General features: G+C 58.9%; 1 protein-coding gene across 40 annotated transcripts in view; it reads left to right on the top strand.

Annotated features, from left to right (window-relative positions):
- Positions 1-643: 643 nt before the first annotated feature.
- Positions 644-9,992, top strand: part of SRCIN1 (SRC kinase signaling inhibitor 1) — a 73,585-nt gene continuing 64,236 nt past the window's right edge. For 37 of the 40 annotated variants that reach the window (XM_077971401.1, XM_077971412.1, XM_077971388.1 and 34 more), the window contains exon 1: positions 1,796-2,035. In XM_077971401.1, coding sequence (XP_077827527.1) covers positions 1,912-2,035 — 124 coding nt within the window. In that variant the 5' untranslated portion in view covers positions 1,796-1,911. Of the gene's footprint in view, positions 894-1,795; positions 2,036-9,992 lie in introns of those variants that run through there. The other 3 variants (XM_077971409.1, XM_077971398.1, XM_077971404.1) reach the window with 2 other exon arrangements.

Below are 9,992 nucleotides of genomic sequence, written 5' to 3'. Positions count from 1 at the left end.
CCGGAGCCGGGGCCAGGAGGCGGCCCAGCAGGGGGCGCCGGGGAGCCCAGACCCTCTGACTGAGCCGCTTCTAGGCGCGGTGGGGTGAGGGGTCGCGCGGCAGAAGCAGAGGAGGATCTAGGCGCTCCCGGAATGGGGCGGCTGTTGGTTTCCGAGGTCACCTTGGCTGAAGGGAGCCCCCAGTCTCGCCGCCCCGCCTCCCCACCCAGCCCCGAGAGCCTTTCCATCCCTAGGCGCGCCCAGGCTTGGAGACCCAGGAGTCCTCCATCCTCCAAGTGTTCCCGGTCCCTGGTCAACGTATTTGTCTCCATCGTGGTGCGAACACTACTTGGGGTGGGAGAAGCAGGTGGCGCGGGGAGGAGACTGAGCGTGCCTCGCGCCCGGCCCCGGCCGCGCGCTGCGGGATCCCGCCGTGCTGCTGGAGGGAGCGAGAAGGCGCAGTGCCCCCTCCCCTCCCCCGCCTCCTCCGCCCCGGGCGGCCCTTTGTACGTTCCGGCCACACGCGCGCGCCCGCGCCGCGCGCGCGCGCGCCCGCCCAGAGTGACACACCCGCGCCGGCCCGCGCGCGCGCACACACACTCACACACACACATACACACTCGCACTCGCACACTCGGTGACACGCCCGCGCGCGCGCGCACCCACACGCCCGGCCGCCGGCGCCCTCCCAGCTGGTCCACCCCGGCGGGGCCCGCGCCCCCGGCCCGCCCGCCTGGCACCGCGCCCCGGGGCTGGGGCCGAGCGAGGAGCCCGCGAGGCAGCGAGAGGGCGAGCGCCAGGCAGGCCGGCCCGGGGCCCCCGCCCCCCGCGCCCCCGCCCGATGGGGAACGCTCCGTCCCAAGGCATGTCCCTGTCTCTCTCCTCCCTAATGTGCCTCCATGCTTAAGTGGAAGGTATTTCTGTTTTCTTTGTGTGTTTTCCCCCTCGGCCGGGGGCGGGGGCGGCGGCCGGGCCGGGGAGGCGGTGGCCGGCGGGGCGAGGGATGCTGGGGTGCAGGTGTGTGGGGGGCAGGGGACCGCTGTGCGCTGGGCTTGGGAGAAGGACCCAGGCGAGAGGAGTGCTGGGACCGGAGGAGGGGGCAGGGTGGGGAGGGCCTCACGACGCCCCGGGGTGGGGGCCAGAGGGGTTCAACTGTAAAGGGGCTTGTATGGAGGGGGGAGGGGGGAGGAGAAGAAGAAGGGGGATGGATGTTGAGCAGGGTAGGGGGAGGGGAGCGTCCATCCGAGGTGAGGGAAGAGGAGGATGCAGGGGGAGGGGAAGGGAATGGAGAAGTGAGGGGTGCATCAAAGGCCTCCCTCCCTCAGCTCCCAGAATGGGGTGCACGGGCTAGGATGGTGGTGGTGGGCCCTTTGCGCCAGCCCTCAGGGACGGAAGGGGATGAGTGAGTTCTGGGGTTGGCCGCGTTGCCAGGATACAAGCCAGTATTCCACACACCCCAGCTCCCCGCACCTCGAGGCCCTAGCCCTGGAGACCTCTGAGCCTCAGCAGCAGTTGCAGAAACTGGGGACCAGCTCCCCGCTCTACCAGCGAGTAGGGAGGGCCACGAGAGGGAGGGGTTTAGGGAGGGGCTATTTAATCTTAACCCCTCCCCCCGCAGAGGCCAGAGGGCAGGGGAGGGCGCCCCCAGCTGGGGAGGGCATCTAGGGTGAGTGAGAAGATAGGGACTGCAGGCGGCTGAGGGGTGGAGGGTGGGGCTGGGAAGGGGACGCACCACCGTGGCCCACCCTCCCCTCCCACGCACCCCCCTGCTACGTCAGAAGCTCCCGGGCCAGCTCCGAGTCCTGTCGGTGGGGGCAGCAGGATGCTGGTGGAAGCAGAGGGGACAGGCCGGGTGCCTCCGCAGCTCGGCTGTCAGGGCCCGGCGGGGCGTGTGAGGCTGCTGGTGCGCGCCCCCCAGCCCCACGCCTCCCCATGCAGCCCTGGCAGTGCCTCCGGCGCTTTGCCCTGGCCTGGTGGGAGAGGACGGCGGAGGGCAGAGCCCGCTCTCCCAGGGAGGAGGCTGGACCGAGGGACCCTGGGGGCCGAGGGGAGCCAGGTGAGCAGGCGCGGGGAAGTGTGCAAGGAGGGGAATCTTCCCAGCCCCTCTCCTCAAATGTTGTGGGACAAGGAGGTCCTGCAGCACCCCAACTTTAAGGAAAGTGGGCTCCCCGAGCTGGGGTTGGGGGTTTCTGGCAGCAGCCTTTCAAAAGGAGATGGAGGATCTGCTGTCTGTTTTGGGGAAGGGAGAAACAGGTGAGGCTTGGGAGTGAGGGAAGCTGATCAGACTTCCAGGTTTGTGGGCCTGAATGTTCCTTTGGGTGGGGTTTGAGCACTTTTTGGGGGTCGTCAGGATACCTTCTTCCCGACTCTTGGTATCTTGGTCTGCGTGACCTTGAGCCAACTGCTTTGCTGTCTAATTCTGTGCCTCAGTTTATCTTATTCCCGTCCCTTTCCCTCTTGTTGGTCTTTAAAAAATTGATGATGCATTTGATGGAGATTGTGAGGCTGTCACCACTGGTGGCAGCTATGATGGTGGTGATTTCTGGTGTGGTTGTATGTGGGGAGCAGCTATGGTGCATTTGAGGGGTTTTGCTGGTTCTGGTTGGTGATGGGCCACTCCGTACAGGTGTCAGGGACACGGAAAGGAACATTCACACAGGAAGGAGTTCTCCAGGCAAGCTGAGAGTTGCTGGGGACTGAGACTTAGCTAGTAGTCTGGGGTAGAAGCAAGGGATGGGGTGAGGGCTCTGGGCATAAGGGGAGGGATTCCAATAATAAGATCCACCACCACTACCCCCCACCCTGCCATCCCCACCCAGACTGCCTGGCACCCAGGCACCATTGGCAGCAAGTGCAAAGGCTTTGCCCTGGCTTCCTGCCATCCTGCCTTGGGGACAAGAGGGTCTTTGTCCAGTCCCCCCCACAACAATTCTTGCTCCTTCCGCCCTTTCCACGATGGCTGGTTCTCTGTGATGACCCTCAGGGCTGGGATGGAGGCACAAATCCCCCTTCTGGCTCCCATTCTCTGTGCCCTGGAGCTCTATCTGCAAAAGGCAACTGTGGTCCTTGGGGAGTGCTGAGTGGAGGGGGATACTCCACTAGGGGAAGGGTCGCTAGAATGAGGCTCTCAAAGAGCTACCCCCACCTTAGGCTTTCCCCTGCCCCTCTACTTGCCTCCTTGCCTAATGCAGAGGGTCTGGGGTCTTCGTGGCCTGATCCCTGCTGGGTTCCTGGCATCTTAAAGATGTGCAGAGTACTGGGTTGGGCGCTGGGATGCAGGGCCTCTCTGATGCGCTCTCGCTCTCTCTGTGTCTCTCTCTCTCTCTCTCTCTCCCTCTTCCCTGTCTCTCTCCCTCTTCCCTCTCTCGCCAGGGACCCACCCTGGAAAAAGGGTTTAATTAGAACCATTGATTCCTTCTTTGGCTGTGGGCATCGACAGTGTGGTCAGAGCTAGAGGGTGGGGGTGGCATGGCTGCCGTCTGCCCATGCCAACCTTGGCATTCTCTGCCAAAACCCCAGCCCTGGAAGTGCTTGGGAGGGAGGGGGCTGGGCTCTTTGAAGTACCCAGTTTGTTGAGCCCCCACCCCCACCCCAGGTTAGGTTTTGGGGAAAGAAGGGAGACAGTGTTGAGGATTGGAACGGAGGGAGCTGAGTTTGGGGCTCAAGGAAGAACAGTTCATGGCGTCTGTCACACTGGGTAGCGGCCCGGGCACATGAAGAGGCAGATGTGGTGGGGGGCGCTCCTGCAAAGGGGCCTGTGGGTGTTGGGCAGGCAGGGAGTTCAGGGGAAGGATCCAGGGCGTGCCATAAAAGCTGCTCTTTCGAGGAATCCCAAGCATTTATCTCCTCCAAGCCCTGGCAAGGAGATCTGTTTTCTTCCTTCATTTATGTCCTTGAGGCCCAGAGAGGGACAGAGACTGCCTCAGAGGCCCAGCAGACTTAAGTCTAGCTTTAAGCCTGGTTTCCTGACCTAGGGACCCCTGCTTGGATACAAGCTGCTGAGGGTAAGGCTCCTGGTAGCCGAGGCTCTGGACTCTAGGACTTGTGGGGGGTTGGGGGACAGGTTGTGCCCCCCAAGTCCTGGCTGCCTGCTGTGGGTGGGCTGGTGCAGGTGCAGGTGCAGGCTTCAATGAGGCACTCAGATGCTCTTTGAAGAATACCTCATTGGCTTCCTAGGGCCCATTGGAGCAAAGATAATAAAAATCTGGCCGTCAGCGGGTTTGAGGGCTGTACTCGCTTCCCCTTCTTTCATTCCAAGCTCTGAGAAGCGGAGATGAAGGCTTCGGATTTGGCTGGGAAGCAGTGCCTGCCCCGAGGGAGGAAGGGAGGGAGGCAGTGAAGGAGGGAGGACTGAGTTCCTGGCAACCAGGGGAGTTTCTGGGGAGGTGGGCAGAGGGGCAGGGGCATGGTCCCTAACTCCTGCCAAGCAGCCTAGAACCTCGGGGTCAGGGTTCCTCTACCCGATACCTGGGCTCCAGAGTGCTCCCCTGGATGCCCTCAGTCTTCGCCCCTCCCCCATCTCTCCTCTGTGCCATTCCGTCTCCCCATTCCTCCCCTGCCGCTCCCTGCCCCTCAATTTCTCCTGTGCTGCCCTTCCTGCTGTCTCTCTCTCTAACCCTGTCTCCCTGTCTCTTCTTCTGCCTCCCCCTTCCTCCCTCTGACCGCCCCTCCCATTGTCTGCCGCCCCTTCCTTTCCCCAGCTCTGGCCCTGCTTTCGAGGACTGTCTGGAAGGTTGAGAAGCCAAGTTGGGGGCGGGGAAGTGGCCTCAGAAGGGATGGGCCTGGGTTAACTATTATGGTCTGTCAGGTGCCATAATTGTCAGAGTCCAGGAAGGGCTGCTGAGCACTTAGGGATGTGTGTGTGTGTGTGTGTGTGTGTGTGTTGAGGGCGCCATCCCCCTCCCCACACCACAGCGGGCACCTTGCCCTGACATTGGGCTCTTCCTCCCCTGCCTCAAACACCCCAGGTTCCCTGCTCTTCTCCCCTGCCCCTCGGATTTCTCCTTGCCTACCTCCGGCCTCCCGCCCCTCCACCCATTGGCCCCCCAGGTGCTATGCTGCCCTTGCACTGCCCCTCACACCCACCAGACCGTCTCCAGGTGCAGAGGCGGTAAGGGAGGCATCCAGGAAGCCTCTCGGCTCCATCTCCCACCCATGTCTCTGATGGGCCTGCCTGGAGCCCCATCCACTCCCTGGGGCCCCTTTGCCATGTTGTAAACCCCCCAGCAGAAAGACAAGACCCTGGTGGAAAAAGCACTGCACTAAGTCGAGAGAGCTCATTCTTATCCTTCCTCAGTGCCCAGATGTCTGCGTGACCTTGAGCAAGTCCCTTCCCAGCGCGGGCCTCTTTCCTCACCTGTGAAATGAGGGGGCGTGGGCTGGCTGATCTCCAAGGTCTCTTGTGACATTCCAGCGGTGTTGTGTCTCTCTTCTGGGTGATTTGCATATGCTTTGCATATATTAATGGTGCCTGCTTGAAGGGGGAGGGTGCCGCCCACACCCGGCCCAGAGTCCCACCCACCATTCCAACTCCCCTTGCCCATTGGCCCATGCTTTTGCTGCTCCGATTTCCCAGAGGGGTGAAAGCTGGGCCTGAACATTCCCTGGGGAGGTGAGTCTGGCCCCTATGTTCCAGCCATGCTGGGGGCAGGGTGGGGGGATGACTGTAGTGGAGGAGACCCCTGCCCTCAGCACTCCTGCTGCAAAAGGTCAAAACAGAGAAGCCATGTGGTGGGTGAATTCACCAAAGTTGCCTGTGGCTAGAATAGGGGGTGCAAAACCCCACGGAGGCCTGACCCTGCAGCAGGCAGAGGGGCTTGAGGCTGTGCACCCTCCCAGGGCCTGCTAGCCCTCTGCCGGGAGCTTAGCCAGGTGTCAGAGCTCCTCCTCTGGCTTCACCTCCCAGGCTCAACCCATGGCAAGTCCTGCCCTTGTGCCCCTGCCTACTTTTGCCCATTCACCTGGGCTCTAGGGATGTGTGTGCTGAAACCTGAGCCTCAGAGATGGTTACTGAGAAGGACTAGGTCATTCATTGCCTCTCTGGGCCCTCTTAGCTACCACACAGAAGGTGGGGCCCAGACCCCCTCCAGGCGTCATGGACATTATGAGGGAGGAGAACCTGCCACCCTAGTCCTGCCCCTACCTCCAGCAGCCCCACCTGACCTCTTGGGGACCTCCCCCAGAGCCTCCTTGCATGCCTTGGTTCCTTTTACTTACATATCTCCCCACTCCTGGGGCAGGGCTGGGTAAAGGTTGATAGCCTGGAGAAGATCATGTAGGTCACTGAGTCATGAGAAGAGTCTCTGAAGACAGGAACAAAAATGCCACCAAGGAGGACCGGGCCAGGGGAAATGCAGCAGGAGAGATCAAGGTTAGACTTAGTCTTAAGGAAGGACCATCCCAGGGGACAGATTCGTTTCTGATCCTGGAATTTTTGTGAAGATTAAATGAAACAACAGATGAAAACATCCCGCAGTGCCGGACATATAATAAACAATCAATTTATTGTTGGGATAATAAACAATCAATTATGATGGGATAGGTGACAGACATCTCTGAACCCAGAGAAGATAATAATCCTTAGAGAAGTCTAAGCCTGAGACTTAGTTAGGATTTTGCAGAGGATGAGGACTTGGAGGGGCAATTCCTAGAAAAGCTGTTTCCCCCATACCCAGGCTGCTGCTCCCTCATCCCACCCTTCGGGCCCCACGCATGCACTGGGCTTGGGGCCCAGCCACCCAGGGACACCCTGCCCTCATCCTGTCTGCTGGGGGTGGGCAAACAGAAGGGTGTGGAGGCTGGAAACCTGCTTTTCTCCCCCTGCCTCCATCTCTGCATAGGACAGCTTGAGAGGAAGCAGGCCCACGCTGTAGTAGGAGGAATCAAGGTTAGATAGGAAGATAAACCTCCCAGCATGTGGCCACTCCAGGATGGGAGCCTCTGGTGGTATTTTTGCATCTTTCACCTCAATGACAGTGGTCTGTGAGCACCCGTAGACTAGTGTTGGACCTAGGTGCAGGGGACTGCTCAGCATGACCTTTCACATGACCTTTGGGCATCCTGAGGAGTGTGGCTGGTGTGGTTGCCAGAGTGCAGGGGGCCCTGCTGGAGAGGGATCCAGTGCTGCGGGAGAGGGAGAAGAGGAGGAGACAGAGAGAAGCTGCTCCTCTGTTCCTTAGGGCAAAGAGGTAAGTTGTAAAGAACAAGCGTTGGGCTGGAGTCAACTTGCCTGTCTCCCCTACTGCTGTGTGACCTTGGCAATTTAGTTGCCCTCTCTGGTCTTCAGTGTCCTTGGTATAAGAAAAGAGGGTGGGACTAGAGGACCTTCAAGCTCCCTTCCAGTGCTCCCAGGCTCTCTCTACCTCCTCTCCCTTGGATAATATTGCTTTGCCACCTGGAGGGTGGGAAGACTGTTTCCCAGCTTCAGCTAAGAAAAAAAAATGGAGATTTGGCCCAAGAGAATATTGGAATACATACACATGTACACATGTACACATGTACACACACACACACACACACACACACACACACACACACACACACACACACACTCATGCCTTACAGACAGCACCCCTCCTGTTCTGAAGGCACACCTTGCCTACATCTGCCCTCCCAGCCCAGGGGATGGAGAAGGGAGTGGCTAGAGGATTCAGCTGTCCTCTGAATTCTAAACTCACTGTTTTCCTCCCACCCCAGCAGAACTGGCTGTGCCACACTCCATTCCATTCGGGGACAATAATCCAGTTCGGGTTTTCTTCCACAAGGCACTTCAAGCTGGTGGCTCAGCTCCCCCACAGCCTTATCCTGGCTCCCGGTAGCCTCGGCCACCTGCCTCGGTTGCCTGCATGTCCTGGTATGGAGTAAACCAAGACTGGAAGGGAGTTGGGTTTTCTCACCTCTGCAAATACACGCATTCCAGGGCACTGGCTTCTTTTCCATTCCAGCTGGCAGAGCATGCTGGAGACCCCAGACCCAGGGACCTACAGAGGGGCCCCCAGACTCAGCTTATAGAGAGACCCCAGACCCAGAGACCCCGCAGAAAGAGCCTAGCTGTTTCTGTTTGTGCAGAGCTGGGGAGATCGCCAGGGCACGTGTTCTGCAGTCTCCCCTCACCCCTAGGATGCATGATAATTGCATACGGAGCAGACATCACTCCAGGCACCAGCCTCTGCTTCTTATGGGAAGAATGAACGACTCCAGCTTGTTGGGAAGGCCTTCCATGGCTCCTTGAAGCCCTTGGGATGGGCCTTGCTGTCTTCTCTCTTGGGCTGTCCCCTGCCTGTTCCACCCCACCCAGTGACCAGGCTGGCCTGATGAGTTCCCCATTCTTGTCCCCAGCCCCCTTATACATGGAAAGTTAGGGCTCTGTGGAAAGGCGAGGGCTGTGGGGACTGCCGCAGACTCTCACTTTGTCCACCCCAGAACTTCTGGGCTCTCTTCTACCTGGGCACTATGAGAACTTCTGGTTGGTAAAACGAGAAGGGGCTTGTGCGGGGCTTCCTGGAGCTTCTTCTCTCCTGGAAGTGGGAGGGGCAGGAAGGGGCTCTTAGAGAGGCAGATGTCACCTAAAGATGAAGCTCAGGAAATCCCGGACCCGCCTGTCTCCTCAACCTGATGGCTCACGGCAATCCTGGTCCACTGGCAGCCTTGGGTTAGAACAGTCTGCCTCCCACTCTTAGGACGGGACAGAGACAGAAGAGAAATCTTCTCTTCTACCTTGCTGCCCATAGGAGATAATTTCTGCTGGAGCATCCAATAGAAAGAGGTTAGACTTTAGGCAGAACTTCCCAGAGGCCACCAAAAGGAAGACAGCCAACGACTGGGGAGGGTGGATAGGAGACAGTTTAGCTCCTGGGTCAAGAGCTCAGGGTCTGCAGTCAGACAGCTCTGGGCTGCAATTGCAGCCCTGACAGTCATTCGCTGTGTGGTTTGGGGCAAGTTGCTTCACTCTCTGAAGCTCAGTTTCCGTCCCTGTAGATCGAGGGCATAACAGTGGCTTCCTCACAGAGTGGGTAGTAGGATTATATGAGGTAATTTAGGCAGAGTTCCTGGCACATAGTAGACATTCAATAAATAGTCACATCTTTATCTTCCTCCTCTTCCTGTGTCTGACTGAATGATTGAATAGGGTCCACCCTCCACTGAGGAAAGGGCATACATAAGAAACCTCTTTAGATTTTTCTAAGACCCAGATCCTCAACTCAGCCTGTCTGGGGCTGGGCCCCTGGAGCTGCCACTAAGGGCTGGTGGTAAGAAGGAAGCTGGAGCTCCTGAGCCTTCACTTCTGTGCCTCCCACTGCCTCATCCAGGAAGCCCTCTGGGGCTAGACACATTAGTGAGCATTCTTAATATTTTCTCCCAGTCCGTGTCCCAGCAGCTGTTTCTCCCTGGGATGTCGACGTTTTAGGTAATCGGTGGGAAAATTGGAACCATGAGATTGGCAGGGGGCTCTGAGAATACTTGTAGCCAGACGTGTTGTGGGTATGGATGGGTCTGAGCCAGCCAAGGGAGGGCTGTGCCTGAGTGGGTGTGGGCCACAGTGTCTCCAGGCAAGAAAGGTCTTACTGCTGCATGCCCCAGGGTAAAAGGCTAATCAGTATTGCAGCATGAGGGAGGTGGAGTAGGTTTAGAAAGAACTTCCCTGCAGGGTGGGGCATGGTGGACAGCTGCAGGGGACCTGCCGTGGCAGGTTGAGGGTTGGGGGCGTGGAGGCAGTAGCTAAGTGAAGGACTTCAGGCAGGTCTGTGCTCCTGGCACAGTGTGAACCTATGAGTGCCTTTTGGGTGGGAAATGCCTGTCTCTAACGCAGGCAGGGGAAGCGGGGCTATCTCAGGGTTAGTGGGGAGTGGAGCAGATAGGGGTCTCTTAGGCTGGGGAGAGGGTTGTCACCGGGACAATTATGGCAAGCCTCTCTGACCCTGAAGCCATCAACCTTCCAGAATGGCATAACCTTGCATGAGGGAGGCAGGTGGGCTATCATTTGGGGTCTAGGTTGAGCACCCCAGTAAAGCATC

Source organism: Macaca mulatta, chromosome 16 (genome assembly GCF_049350105.2).
Source record: "Macaca mulatta isolate MMU2019108-1 chromosome 16, T2T-MMU8v2.0, whole genome shotgun sequence".
Taxonomy (NCBI): Eukaryota; Metazoa; Chordata; class Mammalia; order Primates; family Cercopithecidae; genus Macaca; species Macaca mulatta.
The sequence above is the reverse complement of the archived record's forward strand: the minus strand, read 5'-3'. Positions and strand labels throughout refer to the sequence as shown.